At 40.5% G+C, this 20,496-nt stretch overlaps 1 protein-coding gene across 7 annotated transcripts in view; it reads right to left on the bottom strand.

Annotated features, from left to right (window-relative positions):
- LOC126470459 (crossover junction endonuclease MUS81) overlaps positions 1–20,496 on the bottom strand; it is a 213,810-nt gene that overhangs the window by 124,880 nt on the left and 68,434 nt on the right. For all 7 annotated transcript variants that reach the window (XR_007586209.1, XR_007586210.1, XM_050098314.1 and 4 more), the window contains exons 3-4: positions 17,018–17,190; positions 3,792–3,882 (exon numbers count right to left, since the gene is read on the bottom strand). Coding sequence is in view for 5 of the 7 variants with exons in the window: in XM_050098314.1 (XP_049954271.1) it covers positions 3,792–3,882; positions 17,018–17,190 (264 nt within the window). In the remaining 2 variants the exon portion in view is untranslated. The remainder of the gene's footprint in view (positions 1–3,791; positions 3,883–17,017; positions 17,191–20,496) is intronic.

Here is a 20,496-nt window from a genome sequence, read left to right on the forward strand (position 1 = left end):
GCATTGTTATGCAACACTTATTCTCTGACCAAAATACAATGGTTCTTTTCAATTCTGTTTTATCTTTAACACTGGTCATTTCATCAAAACTCAATGTGTATTATGATGAACATGCTGCTTCTAATATATGTTCCTGGAAATACAGCGCCAGATCATCAGTTACAGGGTATCTCATTTTCTTAGACAAAAACTGGAAAATGTTTAGGAACACTATCAGGGAATATCTTAAAAACATTACAAATATCATTGGACAAATCCACAGAAATTACTCATTTCACTGTCCTAATAAATTCAGCAATGGTGTAACTATCCTCGGGACTTTACATCCGTATTGTTAGCACATGTAACGAACTTTAAAGTTGTGTTTGATCCCAGTGTCCTTAATGTAACTGATGTGGTCCACACTTAATTTCAAAGTTACAGTTATGCTTTGTTGAAAGTAAGTGATTAAACATAGTCTGAAAACCTTTTGTCTCAAAATTAAGAGAGCAAGAACACAATGCAAAACAGTTCACGTCCACTAACTCCCCTCCTTACAAAGACTTTACTTTTCAAACTGCCTGTCTTTACAAGCCAGTCGCTACAGAATTTGTATTTTCTCATCTTAAAAAGCTTATTTTCACAATTGATAATAGTATCACAGCAGTAGTTTTGCTATTACGGCAAAATTAGAATCTGGAACAAAAATAGAACCAGTTGTAATAGAGGAATATTTGACACTAATAGCAGATGTGCAAACTATAACAAATTGCTAAAAAATAAAAAAGGAACAATGTATCTCAAGTTTCAGAAGCCCCTCTGGTTAGATTTTATCAACTTGGAGCATTTCAAAAAGCTAAATGAACGAACAGTGATGCACAAACTTAGAAAAAAAAAGTAAATAACTTTTCTTGCTATTGGAGCAAAAGCTGATTGAAGAAGGTGAGAAAAATTTTAAAAAGTGACAAAGTTGACTCACTCCTCACCCTGAGTACTGTAGTCTTTATGCACTGTCTTTTTATCTACACATCAACGATAACGAACATGCTACAAGCTTGAAAACACAGAAGCCCTTGCAAAAATTTGTTGCTGTCACCATACATAATGCAACATGAAAAATTTTATATAAAAATGTAGCTTTCACTGGTATGCTTTTTGCCTATGAGTAAATAAATAGAGTGAAAAGAAAGAAATATGGTAGGTGATGTAGGCTAAGGTAACTAAATCTAAGGTGAACACAGAAGCATAAGGTGTTGCAAAACTCAGGATAAAAAACAACAGACAATACTTAAATGTCCGGAAGTTCATCACTCTATTGAAGACTCCTTAATTTGCAGGTCAAATTTAATGACAGCTTCAGCTGCAGACGGATAGGAGAAGAAATGGCAACAGGATTGAAATGAAATTTAAATTATATTAAAAAGCATGATTTATGCGAAGGAATGAGGTGAATGAGAGATGAAATGTACAGCAACAACGTGAAAACAATGGTGACGAAAAAGCATGTGTAACAGAAAGATTGTGAGGAAGTAGCACCAAAAGCAGACATTGAAAAATGAGAGAAGGCCAAGGCAGGTTGACTAATATCTGAACAAATCAGTTGACTGGTTGGAGTATAGCATGCTCAGAAGATCCTAGACATCATCTTGAAATGCCAGAGGTTACAGTGTTTGAACATGTATATTACCAAATCAAGACACTTTTTCTCAGCTATAGTCTACATTTAAGTTAAATAATCTGATACTACAACAGTGTACAGCCAGCTGCAAGGCAAACTAGATAACTTATTACAATTCATTTCTTTGTGCACTTTCTTTACACATTTAATTGTATGGGCCACGCAATAATTTTGCACAAGTTGGAATATTATGAGATAAGGGGAAAAGCTCAACAATGTTTTACTTCATATCCAGAAAGTATGAAACAGAAGATTGTCCTCCAGTGATGTAAAATGAGAGGGGTGGGGGGAGGTATATTAAAAAAAATACTATCAACTGAGAGGGAATTAGTTAGTTCCATGGATCACCTTGCACTTGCACAATAAATCTTACTGATGTGGGTTGAGTTATTTTACATTCACACCGCAAATTATTTTGTGAATACGACTACGCACTGAACATTTACTCACTCTCTGTTCATCACATATTTATTGCAGTGTTTCCTTAATTCAACATGTGGTTTTTACTGACTGAAATTACTTACTGTGAATCAGGGAGAAAGAATAAAAGTCCAGAAAAACAGTAAGCTCTCATCTTTCCATTGCTTTTCATATGAAATATGTGCTTCACAAAATTTCTGACTCAAATAATCAGTCAACAGTTTGGTTTTCTTCAGTGGATCATTAAGATTTTATCAGTATCTAAAACGCAGCACACAAAGAATAAGCTGATATTCATATTGTGGCAATACCAATATACTTGCAAACATGTCAATTGACCAAGTCCCTACACCTTTTAACATGAATTTCATTTCATGACTATAATGACACTAAGAAAACAGTAGGCTTTCCTTTGAGTAAGTTCTTTCAATTTCTTTAAATAATGTGAAATGTTTTATTTGAAAATACATAAAACTGCAACCAGTCACTTTTTTGGATAGTTATTTATCATCCCATGAACTGGTTTTCAAATCTTTTTCAGGTTCATATAGTTTTCCAGAAGATACACATCTATTTCTAGCATAATGCTGTGTGTTGGCTTGCGACAGTATGGGTGGCTTATATCTGTTAGTGTCCATCTGTCTGCTTCCAATGTGATGGTCAGCTGGTACGTCACTACACACTTTTACACAATATGTATGCATTTACACTGTGATAGTGAAACTTTGCAGCATCCAGCATGTGCTATACAACTGTTGCTTGTTACAATGGTTATGTTCAGCAACTTTGAGACCATTTGCAGCCATTCATGGACATAATGTTCTCAAACAATGATGAAATTTTTATGGATGATTATGCACCATGTCACCGGGTCTCAGTTGTTCGCAATTGGCTGAAGAACATTCTGGACAATTGAAGCAAAATTTTGGCCACCCATATCACCCAATATGAATCCCATCAAACACTTATGGAACATAATCAAGAGGTCAGTTTGTGCACAAAATCCTACACCAGCCACATGTTCACCATTTATGGACGGCTATAAAGGGAGCATGGATCAGTATTTACGCAATGGACTTCCAATGACCTCTTGAGCCAATGCCACGTCAAGTTAATGCACTACGCCAGGCAAAACATGGTCCATCATGATACTAGGAGATATGTCATGACTTTTGTCCCTCAGTGTGTATCAGTGAATGTTAGCATTGTTTCCGTGCTTAGAACAATTGCTGACAACTAACTAAATAAGGGAGTAAACAAACTGTGAGGCTGTTGTGGTCAGTATGTCAGACTGTTTAAAGCACTGTTAACATGAGGTTCTAGAGTGGACACCACACATTATCCCCATTACACACTTTTGTGATCCTAGAATAGACGTTAGTGAATGAAAATAGGAAAAGTAAGTTTCCTTTTTTACATTTTTATCTCTTAAACCTTATATTATCGATAACGCAAAAATTACAGACCTTAGAAGTTTAATAAGATCTGTAACATGTGACTTCGAGCTCTGGTTCTTATCAATATTAATACCTAAGAATTTAGAATATTACGTCTCATTTATTGATTTATCCTTGTGTGTTATTTCTAATGGTGTGCTCAGGCCTCGTGCAGTACTGACTTGAAAGTATCGTGTTTTATCTAAATTCAGAGACAGTCCATTAGCAGAGAACAAGCTATTGATTACCAAGAAAATATCATTTACACTTTCATATACCTGAAGATATTTGTTCACAGTTTGGAAGCTGGTTGTCTGTTACATTATCTTCCGAGTCATCAGGTGAGAGCTCATGAACTGGACGGTTAAGCTGAAAACAAACATTAGAAACAAGTATTAGATAGGTCTGTGACAGAAAAATATAAATATGAAAGTGAAAAAGGAAGAGAGAAAAATACTGGATGAGAATTTTTGGAAGTTGCAACTTGGACATACACTGTCAAACAACCACTGTACCTGATGACCAGTACACATTAACAGCTTCTAACGTATTATTTCTCCTTGTGCTGTTACCTCCCTTTTCCATTTTTGAATGTATTTATGTTTCCTCTGATTCCATTCACATTGGACAGAAATTAAATAAGGGACAAAATAAAAGAATAAAAAGAGCTGTACGCAGCATTCTTAGTTCGAAGAGCAGTGGACCTGCAGCCCAATATAAAATTGAAGTTGACAGCTACATGCTTGTACCTTCTTCACTGGCAGAACAAAAAGGATATCGGTGGTACAGTTCTTACATAAACCAAGTTATCAAAGAAAATTTTTCTCGCCACAGTTTGTAATAAGAGAGCACATTATTATTGTATCTCAGATGACATGCAGTCCTTCACCCTTCATCAAAATGCTTTTAATTTTGTCAAAGACTACTTTCACCATTGCAAGAAAGGTTTTTGTGCCCCATCCAAGGGAGATACACAATTGCCAGGCAATCTACCAACACACTGACAAAAATATTGAAGTAATTACGTCTCTGATTTCACACATAAGAAGTCTGATCAAAAAAATAACCAAACTTTTGGTTTTGTTCCATGTTAATGAAGTGCCTTATGGCTTGGCAGCACTGTATCTGTTACAAATTCTGATAAAACCCCACTGTTGGTATCTCATTTAGTTTCCGAACTACAGTAATTTGAATGCAAGATAATACAGTGTTCACCACTTTTTGCAATTTTTGATTTGTAAGAGCAATAATGAGACTTCAAAATTTTGTTCTAATATAGAAAAACTATTTCTGGAAAAGCGTGAACTTTTGAGCAAACTCACAGAGATGATGTTCTAGGCTGAACAGTGTGATTCTCTTAGTTGAAAAATGGGGTTCATAATTTAAAGATAATACTCAGTCGGCAAGACCTAGTAATTCAATCGACAGAGCTCATATTCAGAAAGTGAAGAATCTGGTGCACATCACCCATAATCTCACCATCAGAAACATATTGAAGAGGTAAGAATATTAACTGATTTGTGTCACAGGATTACAACAGAAAAATTGCACATATACTAAATTATAGTGAAGCTTACTCCTCACTCAATGATTAAGAGCAGAATGAAGATAAGCCATGTTTCCAAAGAATGTCCAAACAAGTTCATGCCAACAAAAAATTCATGTAAGAGCTTGTTGAAGGAAAAAAGTGCTGGGTTTATGGTTATGACACTAAAATCCAAGTCCAGTCATGACAGTGGGCTCACAGCTTTTTTCCACATGAGTGGAACTGTAAAAAAGCTGCTTGATAAAATTCACAAAAATATGCTACTGTTGTGGTAGGACAAATCTCAGTTCCTTCATCATGCCAACATCCCTGTACGCTCAGCCCTAGAAACTATCAAGTGTTGTACAAAAAAAGAAAGAGATGACTGTCCTCCCTTAGCCACCATACTCGCCAGGTCTCACACTGTTACTTTTGCTTGTTTCCGTAAGTAAGTAAGTAAGTAGGAAGAATTTGTCATGGGCACTAAATGCCATTCCAAAAGAAGCTGGCCCATATTCCATGGCAAAGGGGGCCACTAGGACAAGTCTGTTGTTGTCACCTGAGCTTCAGGCAGGCCTTTGCAACCAGCCACCAGCGTAATTCTGCACCAGAGCACTCCGATAGAGCTAGTGCAGTACCTTACAATGCATCATTGCATCAACAGTGATTGACTGTGTTGTTACATGGTGTAGCATAACATGGCATTTCCACAGCCGAATATGCAATGGAAGCTTACCAGTCTAAACAAACACATCTGACGTGAGTATAAATGTTCCCAGCTCACGTGGTAGCATCATTCCTTCAGACACACACTCTGTGTCGCTCATCGGCCAAATCTACAACTAAGCTACTCCAGCTTCATCGAGCAGCGTCACCAGCATGATAAAGTCGATCTACGAGCCACAAGCTACACCTGATGGTTCTGAACTTTGAAGTGGATTTGAAAAGGTAAGGCCACCCATTGGGTACCATAGCCCCGCCAGCCAGTCTCTGAGAACCCTGCGTTTGAAATTGAGACGTGCATTCTCCCAGCTAATGGCACAGAGAGCCAGTGGTACTTGATTGCTTCCTGACTTGGCCTTGCAAATCACCTTGTCAGCCTCGTGTTGTATCAGCAAGGTCGCTGCCTGCCACCAGATGCTGCTGTCTCAGCATATCACTGGGGATGACAATGGCCTCAAGCCATGAGCTACACCTGGGCTACTGTATGGAAAGCATCAAATAGTAAAGAATGTTCCTGTTGAGTAAGCATTTCTACTCCATCCATATCGTAGCACTGGAGAACACATACCACAGCTTTCTCCACATGCAACTCTACAATGGGTAGCAGCCTGCCCGTAACTCTGGTGTGAGGAGAGACAGTAGTTATGAATGACATCACAGAGCAATGATCTAAGGCGTAACCTCAATGTGGTGGGTGGAAATGAGCTTTTTTTGAGCTGGTAGGTTTGAGCATGTAATGTATTAACCACTCAACCACTCGTAAATAGAAGCATAGACAAAGATGTGTAGTGGCAGAGTTTTACTTAGATGGTGGATCAAAGCATAAGTTTTTATTGGACATGGGTTTGCAAGTGTCTGTGGTAACTTTGGACCTCATGTGGAACAGGCAGTTGAGCCCACCATGATGCAGAGTAAGTTGAATAAATGCAAATGATGTGCATTCATTGGGTTCAGCAGTGTTGAGTGTTTGGGTTGTGGCAAAAAGTTCCTGGATTTATATGGAAATCCTGTCTCAAATAGGCAATGGTTACTGTGCAATCTTAGAGTCAAATTTCTTGTTTATCATCATGCTGGAATTTACCTTGATCAGTGCATGATAGGCTCCAGCTCTCAGCTGATACGTGTCTACGGAGCGACAAGTTAAGAGTTTATCTTTTTCTGTGTTTGCCACATAGTATACTTATTAAATTTCGTGCATGTTTCTCTGTTTAGGAGGTTAATCTCGTGTTTCTGTAAGTGTAAATTCATTCAGACTGTAGTGCAATAGTTGCTCACTGAACAGCCAGCTACATAGTTTATTAATGCGTCCGTATCCATTGGTGATGCTTCAGGAGGGTAGCTAGTAGCATATCTAGGATTGTCTGCTTTTATTGTTCATTTCTTTAGTTAGTCTGCTAGGATGCCTAGGATGTGCACATGCTGTGTGGAAACGCAGAAGGAGCTGGCCGCAGTATGTGAACAGCTGACTGTGCTCTTGGCTACAGTCAGTCACCTTCAGGCTACCACCTGGTAGTGTAACGGTGGCGGAGAATCTGGCGCATCACATGGGACACCACAGGTGTCACTTGTTTTGCCCACAGGATCTGCTTCTGAGGCACCTTCTAGTGCACCCGACACAGTGGATACACCCTCACAGTAGGGTGAGTGGCGGGTGGTAATGCATTCACGTTGCTCGAGGCAGAGGGCCAATGTGGAGACTGCTCACCCGGCCTCGCCCATTCACCCTGCGAGTGGACATATGGCCACTCCTTCAGCAGGATCCAAGCAGGTACACGGGGGAGAATGGTTTGCTAGTTATTGGGAGCTACAGTGTTATGCGTGTTATGGAGCCCCTTAGGCAGATAGCGTCCATGGCTGGAAAGAAAGCCAATATGGTCTCGGTATGTTTGCTGGGGGGCCTCATACACGATGTGGAGGTGACCTTGCCTGTGGCTATCAAGCGTGCAGTTGTCTGCATATTGTGGCTTATGTTCACACCAACGACAGCTGTCCCATCAGTTCTGAGGCAATCCTCAGTTTGTACAGGTGGCTGGCGGAGGTGGTGAACACTGCTGCACTCACGCACAGGGTGCATGCAGAGCTCGCAATTTGCAGCATTGTTCCCAGAGTTGATAAGGGTACTTTGGTTTGGAGCCAAGTAGAGGATCTCAACCAAGGGCTTTGTGATGGTCTTGGTTGCAGATTTCTACACCTGCATTATCGTGTGAGATTTGTAGGACTCCCTTCATAGGTCAGGGGTGCACACACAAAAGAAGCAGCTACTTGGGTAGCAGAGTACTTGTGGAGAGCGCATGAGGGTATTTTAGGCTAGGCATTAGTTTGAGGTGCTCTGATGAACACTCGCCAGTCGATAAGCAGCAACGGAAGTCAAACGGCGTTCAGAATAAAGACACTTTGACTGTCATAATTTTATCAGTAAACTGTTGAAGTATTCGTATTCAAGTTCTCATTCTCAAATTATTCTTCGGAGTGAGAGCTGGCTGAAACTCAATATTTAGTGAGTCGTGGAATGTATATCGGAAAGACAGATTAGGGGCCATATGAGGGGGTGTGTTAATTGCAGTTGACAAAAATATTGTCAAAGTTGAGTGTGACAGTGAAGACATCTGATCACATACAACAGGTAAAGGTGAAACCAAGTTAATTGTTGTACGTTTTTACCGGCCACCTGATTCTGCTGTGACAGTTCAAGAGTCAGCCAAAGAAAGTCTATGGTCAACTGCATGTAAATACCCAGATCATGCAATACTGGTTGGAGGCAATTTTAACCTGCTCAGTAAAGACTGGGATGTCTATGTATTCATTGTGGGGTACAGACAGACAATGGAAATTGTCTTGAGCAGCTAGCTCGGCAGCCCACAAGCAATGGAAATATCTTAGACCTTGTAGTTACAAATAGGCCAGACCTTATTGACAGTGTCAGTATAGAAACGGGGATTAGAGATCATGATGTCATTATAGCAACTATGATTACGAAAGTTAATAAATCAGTCAAGAAGATTAGGAGAGAGTTTCTGCTAGATACAGCAGATAAGCAATTATTAACATCTCACTTAGACAGTGAACTGGCATTACTTAGTTCCAGTAAGACGGACATAGAGGAATTGTGGGCAAAGTTTAAGCAGATTGTAAATCGTGTTTTGGAGACTTATGTGCCTAGTAACTGGATAAATGGTTCGCTGTGCAGTCTAACACACTGCTTTCCGGATGGGAAGGCATGCTGGTCCCTGGCATGAATCCACCAGGCGGGTTAGTTCGAGGTCCGGTATGCTGGCCAGTCTGTGGATGGTTTCTAAGGTTTTCCATTTGCCTCGGTGAATGTGGGCTTGTTCCCCTTATTCCGCCTCAGTTACACTATGTCGGCGATTGCTGTGCAACCACTTTCTCCACGCACATGTACACCATAATTACTCTAGCACGCAAACATTAGGGTTACACTGGTCTGGTGTGAGACTTGCCAGGAGGGTCCACTGGGGGCCGAACCGCACAATAACCCTAGGTTCAGTGTGGGGTGGCGGTGAGGTGAGTGGACTGTTGTAGCCTGTTGTGGGGTTGTGAACCACTGAGGGCTACGGCAGGGACGAAGCCTCTCCATCGTTTCTAGGTCCCCAGTTCCATAAAATACAATGGAAAAGACCAAACATGGTTTAATAATGAAATTCAGTGGATGCTCAGGAAGCAGAGACTGTTGCACTCTCGTTTCAAGAGGGAATGCATAAATGATGACAAGCAAAAGTTTGTTAAGATTTGTGCATCTGTGAAAACTTCTATGTGCGAAGTATACAACAACTACCATCGTCAAACCTTAGCAAAACACCTGGCAGAGAACCGAGAAAATTCTGGTCGTATGTAAAATCACTAAGCGGATCTAAGGTTTCCATTCAGTCCCTTGTTGACCAATCTGGTGTGGCAGTTGAAGATGTCAAAACGAAAGCCAAAGTCTTAAATTTCACGTTATAATCGTTCACACAGGACAATCATACAAACTTACCAGAATTTGATCATCGGACGGACTCCCATATGGATGACATGGTAATAAGCATACCTGGCATAGAGAAACAACTGGAGGATTTGAATGCAAATAAATCACCAGGTCCGGATGGAATCCCAGTTCATTTTCAAAGAGTACTCTAGGGCTTGGTCCCTTACCTAGCTTGCATTTATCATGAATCTCTCCCCCATCACAAAGTTCCAAGCAACTGGAAAAAAGTGCAGGTGACTATTACAAAAGAAAGGTAAAAGAGCAGACCCACAAAATTACAGACTAATGTAAAAGAGCAGACCCACAAAATTACAGACCAATATCCCTAACTTCTGTTTGTTGCAGAACCCTTGAACATATTCTCTGTTCTAATATAACAAATTCTCTTGAGACTGCGAATCTTATGTGCACGAATCAGCATGGTTTTAGAAAGCAGCACTCATGGCAAACTCAGCTAGGCCTTTTCTCACGATATACTGAGAACTATGGATGAAGGGCAACACACACAATTATATTTCTAGATTTTTGGAAAGCATTTAACACAGTGCCTCCCCCGCCCCCCCCCTCTCCCACAAGCTGTTAATGAAGATATGAGCATACAGAATAAGTTCACAGACATGTGAGCAGCTCAAAAACTTCTTAAGTAATAGAACCCAGTATGTTGTCCTCGACAGCAAATGTTTGTCAGAGACATGGGTTTTGTCAGAGACAAGGGCAACGTCAGGAGTGCCCCAGGAAAGTGTGATAGGACCACTGTTGTTCTCTATATACATGAATGATTTGGTGGACAGGGTGGGCAGCAATCTGTGGTTGTTTGCTGCTGATACCATACTGTATGGTAAGGTGTCGAAGTTGAGTGACTGTAGGAAGATGCAAGATGAGATAAACAAAATTTCCAGTTAGTGTGGTGAATGGCAGCTAGGCCTAAATGTGGAAAAATGTAAGTTAATGCAGATGAGTAGGAAGATCAAACCTGTTATGTTCACAAACAGCATTACTACTGTCCTGCTTGACACAGTCAAGTCGTTTAAATATCTAGGAAATGCAATAAGAGGTGGAACGAGCATGTGAGAACTGTGGAAGGGAAGGCAAATGGTCGACTTCGGTTTACTGAGAGAATTTTAGTAAAGTGTGGTTCATCTGTAAAGGAGACAGCATATAGCATGCTGGTGCAAAGTATTCTTGACTACTGCTCGAGTGTTTGGGATCTGTACAAGGTCGGATTGAAGGAGGACATTGAAGCAATTCACAGGTGGGCCGCTAAATTTGTTACCAGTAGGTTCAAACAACATGTAAGTGTTATAGAGATGCTTCGGGAACTCAAATGAGAATTCCTGGAAAGAAGGTGATGTTCTTTATGAAAAACATTATTGAATAAATTTATAGAACCAGCATTTCAAGCTGACTGCCAAATGATTCTACTGCCGCCAACATACATTGTACGTAAGGAACACGAAGATAAGATACGAGAAATTATGGTATATATGGAGACATAATACAGACAGTTGTTTTTCCCTCACTCTATTTGTGAGTGAAACAGGAAAGGAAAAGGTACCCTTCGTCGTGCACCCTACAGTGGCTTGCGGAGTATCTATGTAGATGTATACATCTTTCCACAAGGTGGCAACTGTCAACAGTTGCAAACTATCACAAAGTTCATCCCTGGCACAAGGAAATCCACTTAGACTACATGCACTACCACTAAGGATCTACTTGTGCAAGGCAGAGGAAAACTACTGTGAATAGGAACTAACATGGTAGTAAACATATTTTATGTAGTGGGACCACTGCAAGGAATGAGGAATCAGATAAATCACAGTGTTTCATATGCAAAAGAGTTGTACATTTAAAAAAGAGGTGGTGAGCAGGTAGTGCCCATTGAGATTAATTTTGGGACACTGGAAAAGAATTTTCAAAGGAATTGACAGTCGCCAACTTGGAGATCTTGCAGGAAGACAATTTGGACAGAGTAAATTTAGACCCTAAGCTTAAGCAAGCCACTGGCTTAAATGCATTATAGGAGAAGCTAGCACACTTGGAATGAGCAGAGAAGATAACAATGGCGCAGTTAGTGATGGAATATGAAGCTCTATTTAATCCTTGTGGGTCTGAACACAGGGAAAGCACATAATCACAAGTGGGAATGAAATGCCTCTGTATCATTAGCTGCACCATGTACTCTATCACTTGCAAACCAGTGAAAGAAGAACTTATTAACCAACAGTTTCAAGATAGTGTACAGTTATTTATATGCCACCTAGATTTAAAAATGCACCAGCTACATTTCAGGACATGGGCAGAAACGTATGTAGACTATGTGTGGTGTATTTAGATGACACAATTGTTTTTGCAAAGCAGATGTGTTATAGTCAAGGGAAGCACTTAACTGGTTGCAGACAGTACACCTAACACTCAGTTTAGAAATGTGTCACTTCATGTTGGAAGTTGTACAATATTTACGGCAGGACATTAGTTGCAATGGCATCGAGACAGACTTTGGGATAGTAAAAACCATACAAGATTTTCTGGAATTGTGTATGGAAAGAGATGCAATCTTTCTTAGGTCTAGCAAATTATTAGTGGGAGATTGTACCCAAATTTTGAAAGTAGCATGGCTGCCCACTCATCTATTGAAGGAAAAAGTATAATTCCACTTTTTGGTGGAGCGCAAGGATGCAGTCAGTCAGCTGAAGGAACTTTTAAAACTGTTCTGATATTTCCAGAATGAGATTTTCACTCTGCAGCGGAGTGTGCGCTGATATGAAACTTCCTGGCAGATTAAAACTGTGTGCCCGACCGAGACTCGAACTCGGGACCTTTGCCTTTCGCGGGCAAGTGCTCTACCAACTGAGCTACCGAAGCACGACTCACGCCCGGTACTCACAGCTTTACTTCTGCCAGTACCTCGTCTCCTACCTTCCAAACTTGGTAGTTTGGAAGGTAGTTTGGAAGGTAGGAGACGAGGTACTGGCAGAAGTAAAGCTGTGAGTACCGGGCGTGAGTCGTGCTTCGGTAGCTCAGTTGGTAGAGCACTTGCCCGCGAAAGGCAAAGGTCCCGTGTTCTGATATTACTTTTTCCAAATTATGAGAAGGTACTTGGGCTGTCATGCAACATAAACAATTATGCACTCAGCTGTGTGTTTAGCCAAGAAGTGGATGGGGGAGACTGTCCTGTTGCCTGCACCTTCCGACACTTGAATACAGTGAAAAATAAGAACTCTACAATAGAGAAAGAGGTGCTGAGTCTCAAATACTGCAGTACATATTTCTGATGTTACTTGTATGGGAGAAAATTGAAGGCGATAACAGACCTTCCAGCACTGAGATGGCTATCAGGATTGTAAGAGTCATCCAGCCAATTAACATGCTGGGTGGTAAAAATTCAGCGAATTTGTTTTTTAGGCGATTCATTGACCTGGTAAGTCACACAGAAAAGATAATGGTTTGAATCAGAAAGTACATGTGATACAATGAGTGCTGCCTATGTGGAATGGCCGATGGCATAAGTCACAGACATGGGAAGAAACCCACAAGACATCCTTGCAACCCACTCATATTTTCAGAAAGTAAGACCTAACTAGGTGTAAGACTCAACTGTAGCTACCACCACCTGGTACGACCATGGTGATTGAAATATAGCTAAACAAGACTCAATGTGACATATCAGGATTGTCTTTTTAAGTACCAGCAACAATAACAGACTATTCAGTTCTGCACTTAATGTATCCTCCGCTGTACCTACCCAATAATCCTTTCGAAATTCTGCCACTGAAGAACCTAACCTACTTGAATGCTATCATTGATCTTATCGTACAAGCTCCCTCAATAAACTTATAACAGCAATGGGTGGACATATTTGTGCAGAACAGTTGTTTCAGTAATACTGCAGTGGATACCTGCACAAATACATGATAACGGGAATTTCAACTCACAGAACTTCCTTAAGCTCTATCATCACTTATGTGGCCTATGTCCATCATCATTGGAGAGCCATCCGCCAACCAGATCTTCCAGTCAACTGCCTACCTAACTAATGTTTTGACCACAAAGTTTAATCCAAGGGATGGAACAATCTGGGTGTAACAGATGCCATACGCCGTGTGATGGAATGTGTAGGGAAGGAAAACAGATAATGTGTAAAGTGTGAATAGTGGTGAGAGGAAGAGTGCACTGTAGAGGCAAGGGAAAACTGTAAACATAATAGTACCACATCGTTTTAGTAGTTCATAGGTTCAGGAGCAGCATGGAACCCCAGTGATATGTTGTGCCAGATGAAAAAACACTCATCAGCACAGTGGTGGGTTCTTATATTTACTTCTGGAGGAGGCCGAGTAGATACTACAACACACACAAAATATTAGATCACTTTATTATCACTTGATCAAAATGAAATACTTAACTTTGTAACAATCCATGACCACATGAATGTCATGTGTATTTGTTTCTGTCATTGAACACTATCTTATTACTTGATCTTGTACAGATAATAATCTCTTCTTTCAAAGTAAAACTGACTACAAACTTTGCTACATGGTTGTGTCTAATACAACTCTCACTCTGCAGGCTGCAGTGAGTCTATGCTGTTATCTTCAGTGACATTTGCAGGGTGGGGTTAGCGGTACTCTGCTCTGACGTAAGCAAGCATGCTGCAGTGGTGGCATACGGGAACTCTTGAGGATGTGTCTACACTGATTTCTCTCATTTCTTCATCATGTCTTGCAGTGACTGTGCTTACTTGTCGTTCCATCACAAGGTACCAACCTCACCTCGGAACCTTGTTCTTCGGACTACACTACATGATATGCAGGACAGACAGTGACTTAACTCTGCAGCTAGGTGTCACAATAGTGCTGGCTCAACACCCTGGACAGTGTTCTGCAATCAGTAGTTGACAATTTTGCTGAATGGTGTTGTACAACACAGAGCGCATGATGAGAGCCTACCACCTATCACAGCACCCCTGGCCAGAGAGAGCATAAATACTTACAGGTCAGCTGATAGCACCATTACTTGGATGTCGTAAATTTGACCAATGCAGTCTCCACCAACTAAGTGAAGCCAGTGATCTACTAGCAAGCAGGTGTGTATTTTTCAATTATTGACACAACAATAGCATAAGCAAGTTTGAATGTATTTTTACTTGTGAAATTCAACATAATAGCTTTTCGTTGTTTTGTCTTCTATTTATACACAGGGCATTGAATGGAAAGTTTGGATGTGATCATTTTCTTAATGTATAAGGTATTTCTGATAAACCTTTAACGATGCTGTATAAATCATGGGCTTCAAGCATAACCTTATTGAGCACTATTATGTGCTCTATAATACCACATTAATATCATTTGCAGATTTACAAAGAGCCTTTGGCAATGTTGATTAAAAAACACTCTTTGGAATTATGAAATTATCAGAGGTAAAATGTAGGAAGCGAAAGGCTTTCTGTAACTTCTGTAGAAACCAGACTCTAGTTATAATAGTTGAACAATTTGAAAGGGAAGCAGTAATTGCATAGGTAGTGAGACACCATTGTAGCCTACACCCCCATGTTCTTAAATCTGTACATAGAGAAAGCAGTAAAGGGAACTATGCAGAAATTTTTGTAGGGAATTAGATTTGAGGGGGATAAAATAAAAATTCAGAGGTTTATCTGTGACTTAATCCCATGAGGCTTAGCAAAGGACTTGGAAGAGTAGATGAACACAATCATTGCTCTTTCAAAAATAGGTTATAGGATGAATATCAACCAAGGCAAAAGCTGAGGAAATTAGATAAGGAAATGACACATTAAAATTAGTGGGTGGGTTTTAATATTTGGCAGCAAAATAGTTGACGATAGAAGAAAGGAAGATGATATAAAATGCAGACTGGTAATAGAAAGAAAAGTATTTCTAACAAAGAGAAGTTTGTTAACATTAAACATGAATTAAAGTTTTAAAGTCTTTTCTGAAGGTATCTGCCTGGAATGTAGCAATAAATGGAAGTTAAATATGGGCAATACACAATACTAGCTAGATTAGAACAGAAGCTTTTAAAATGTGGTGCTACAGAAAATTTTAAATATTAGACACGTGGCTCGAAGAGATAGTGCATCGAACTGTAAAGAAAAGAGCTGTATGGCACAAATTTACTAAAGAAAGAGATAGGTTAACAGGACACAACCCAAGGCATTAAGGGACAGTTAATTCGGTAATGGAGAGAGAGTGGGGGTGGGTGAGGGTGGACCACTTGGGGGGGGGGGGGGGGAGAGGGGGGAGGGGGGGGAGGAGGACGAGGAGGAGGAGGAGGAGGAGGAGGAGGAGGAGGAAGCGGTAGCATTGCATTAGGAAAACTATGTTTAACTACAGTAAGAAGGGTCAAGTAGATGTAGGTTGCAGTGGTTACGCAGAAATGAAGACATTTGCAGAGGATAGAATAAGGTGGGGAGTTGCACAACTCACATTTTCAAACCGAATAGCAAAAATCAACAATCACAACATGTTTTCCTACATTCCTTTGTGGTGGGAGTGTTTCAATATGTTTTCACAGCGTTCTCCAAATGGTATCATTAAAACAAGATGGGTATTTGCTTTTTTTTATCTTAATTGCTACAGTTTTCTGATACATTAAGCACTTATCTTCCTTCCTTACTGTGTGTCCTTATTGCCCCCCCCCCCCCCCCCCTCTCTCTCTCTCTCTCTCTCTCTCTCTCTCTCTCTCTGTGTGTGTGTGTGTGTGTGTGTGTGTGTGTGTGTGTGTGTGTGTGTGTGTGTGTTGTTTTTTTTTTTTTTTTTTTTTTTTTGAGGGGGGGGGGGGCATTGAAATTTTACCACTCGATAAAAAGCAAATTAAAGTCACCACCAAGTTACCTTACAATAACTCTAGCCTATTCTCTTGTTGCTTCGCTGTCTTTGCCTACACACTTGTCACAATAGTTCCTATCACCTTGGGTTGGGATGGGAGTTTTCTGACACGTTCATATCACTTCCTGTATAGGATGAGATGGTTTTATAACAGGCATGAAGATACTTGGTATTAAGCAACAATAGTAAACAAATACAAATAAAGAGCAGACAACTACAGCTTGTACAATGCTACACATGTGAAGAACATAAATCTTTTACAGGCAGCTTTGTTTTTCCTTTATTGGTATGAGAACCTGAGAAACTGATCATGTTAATCAAAAGGATTTAGGCTTTCAAGAATGGCAGAAACATGTAGCATACTGTTCATACATAGTACTATCTAATACTAAAATTTACTTTAATTATTACTTTGCTCACACTAGTTATACTCACTCCATTTTCTAGTGATTTACCACTTCTGGAAGTAGTTCTATTTTTAGCTGATTTAAGAAGCTTTGTCTTCTGTTCAGTTTGCCCAGCTGACTTTGACTTTCTTCTTACTTGACTTTTGGGCTTTGATGCGCATGGACCAATACTCACATCCTGAGTGAGAAAATCAGGAGATTCTGAAAAATCGAAAAGAATTAGTTGTACAAGACAAGGATGAAAATTAAAATGTCTGACACATGTGAATATACTTTCAAGATTCTTTCTGCACACACAAAAATTTAACAATTGAGAATTTCAAAATGAAAACCAGAAAAAGTAAGTAATTTGCCAGTCATAATTTTCAAAGACGTAGTCATTTCATATCCAAATACAATACACAATTAATTGTGGAGTACGGAAAGTTCTGGTTGAGGAAATATATAATGTAACACTAGCTTTAGTAACAGAATGTCATGACGTTTGACACTAGAAACACATTCAAAGAAGATATTTCAGGTTTTATAGAAAGGGAGAGTAGTGTGGTATCATGCACTATTGATACCATGCCGTGTATTCCATGTTGAGACAGTGCCAGTACTCCGTGTGACTGCACTGCCAATCTACCACCAGTTCCATGACACACCCTCCTCTGCTTGCATGGCCAGTGACACCACGGAGCCAATTTAAAGGAGGTTGCACCGCTATAGGCTAGTCTCTATCTGTTGGTCGATTTCTGCATGTGTACTCAAAGTGTTATCAGTTAGCCTCTGTTGTTGTTGTTGTTGTTGTTGTTGTCATTGTTGCTGTTGCTGTTGTTTATGACGAACCTATCTACCTCAAGAACATGCACTAGATTGTATTGTGGACTTCTTGTTACTCAAGTTAAGTAAAATGAGTTACTTATACACTAAGTGTGCATCTCATTATTTTTGCTCTCTGTCTTAGAACCTACCAACTCTTTGGCATCCACTACTGTACCAGCCAAACAAACAGGAACAAGAGCGACCTTGATAACATGTAACTACAGAAATACACAGTATTATGGTAGATTTGTCCCACAGAAATGAGGGATGGTAATCCAGAATGAATTTTCACTCTGGAATAGAACATATGCCAATTTGAAACTTACTTGCAGATTAAAACTGCATGCCACACCAGGACTCTAACCTGAGACCTTTGCCTGGAAACAATGCCCTAGGCTGTGGCCAAGCCACTTCTCTGCAATACACTTTCTTCCAGGAGTGCTTGTCTCACAAAGTATGCAGAAGACCTTCTGTTAAGTCTGGAAGGTAGAAGAGAGGTATTGATGGAAGAAAGGCTGTGTGGGCACATCATGAGTTGTGTTTCGACAGCTCAGTCAGAAGAGAACTTGCCTACGAAAGGAATAAGTCCCAGATTTGAGCCCTGGTCCAGTACGCAGTTTTAATCAGTCAGGAGGTTCCAGGAATGATAGTTTTTGTACATTTATTTCTGCGTGTTCAGTAATAAACCGTAATTAGCCTTCAACTTCACAGATCATCTATGGCATACACTTTTAGCAAGATATACTGACAGAAAGCCCAGGATATGGAAATAGATCACAGCTAATCATATAGAAGAGGTTCTGAGGGGCAGACAGGCAGACACACAGGGGGGAAAATGCATGCATAAACCAACGATCTTAATCCCAGGGGCTGCTGCTCCACTACAATTTGGTCTACTGTAGGTCACTTTAATGAAATACAACACAGGGTATTGCAGGAAAGATAGTATATATGTTCATGTGCAAAACCACAAATAAATACAGATGTGACTCTGACCTCCATGTATTTTCCCTTTAATGGAGAATACTATGAACAAACAGAAGGCATCACAATGGGGAGCCCACTCTCGCCTGTGGTCGCAAATTTTTATATGGTGTACTTCACGGAGGAAACTTTGGTGTCATCCAAATGGAAACCTACTTGTTTTCTTCATTATGTGGATCAAATGTTAGTGATCTGGCCCCATGAAAGGGACAGGCTCCTAGACTTCCTTACACACCTGAACTACACACATCTTAACATCAAATTCACTATGGAGACCAGAAGGAAGATTACCACTCCTGGATGTCATGGTCAAAAGAAGAGTGGATGGCACCGTGGGCCATGAGGTGTACAGGAAGAAAACACACACTGACCTGTATTTGCATGTGGATAGCTGCCACCACCCTTCGCAGAGGAATGAGGTGCTAAATACACTAGTGCACAGGGTGCACACCATCTCTGACGCAGAGTGTCTGCCCCATGAACTGGAACATCTTAAAACTGTATTCCGGAAAAACAGGTACTTGGAATGGCAGATCAGACGCGCTCTCTGCCCCACCTTTACAGTACAGCGTGTGGAGACGGAAGAAGTCACTGAGGAAGAGAGAGCCGCTGCCTATATACTGTATACCGGCGCGCTATCGGGGAAAATAGGATGAATATTGAGGAAACATCGAGTAGGAACTGCCTTTTACCCACCCAATAAAACATGAGCATTTGCAGAAGACTGGCATATACCAGATCCCGTGTCAGTATGGGAAGACTTATATTAGACAGACAGTGCACACCATCAAAGATAGTTGACGAGTACATCAGAGGCACACTCGACTTAGGTATCAAAACACAAGTTGGTGGTTGCAGAGCACTGTTCGTCCAAAAATCACGAAATGGACTACCAACATACCAGGGTGTTGGCACAGATATCTAAATACTGGGACAGTGTCGTTAGAGAGGCTATCGAAATTTGTACCAGGGACAGACTCATCAACCGAGATTGCGGCTATAACCTCAGCAAGGCATGGGAACCAGCATTGAACCTAATTAAATAGACGCTCGGCAAAGAAAACGAATGGGAGACCACGGCGGATGAGGCAATTACACTGACGCCACCAGACGCCAACACCAGTGTCTCAGCGACTGCCTACCCGCAGCCGCGGACCGCGGAGAGAACGCCTCGCACGGGGACGGGATTTAAGACGGCCGCCCGCCCTCAGGAGCTCAATTTGCCAGCGGAACTGATGATGGTGACATGTCTGATCACCAAAATATTGTGCCCTTTGGACGCTATGGACCGGCAGTACAACCATGGACTCTTTGAGCATGATAATTTTCTTTTCAAAGTGTAAGCAGTTAATATATAACAATTTTTATGTGACAATGACAAGCAATTTGTTGCAGACAATCATTACAGAACTTGAAGAAGCTGGGAAAAATAAGTCTCCTCCCATTTCAAAAAGGATTTGTTACATCAATAAAGTCACTTTTTGGATTTTTCACATTTGTGAAAAATGCTGGGCCAACCTACATCCTGGCTGCCAGACTGAATCTTGAAAGTTTATTTACAGAATTCGCAGTTTTATCAAAATTTATAATAATCCCATAACCTAGGAGAATCTTCCTATAAATGCTAACCGGCAGTGTGACAAATATACCTTTGGGCAATTCCATCTCAAATCATACAGAGTAAGAGTGGATGTGCCACATCACAATTTCAAAATT

This window comes from Schistocerca serialis, chromosome 3 (genome assembly GCF_023864345.2).
Source record: "Schistocerca serialis cubense isolate TAMUIC-IGC-003099 chromosome 3, iqSchSeri2.2, whole genome shotgun sequence".
NCBI lineage: Eukaryota > Metazoa > Arthropoda > Insecta > Orthoptera > Acrididae > Schistocerca > Schistocerca serialis.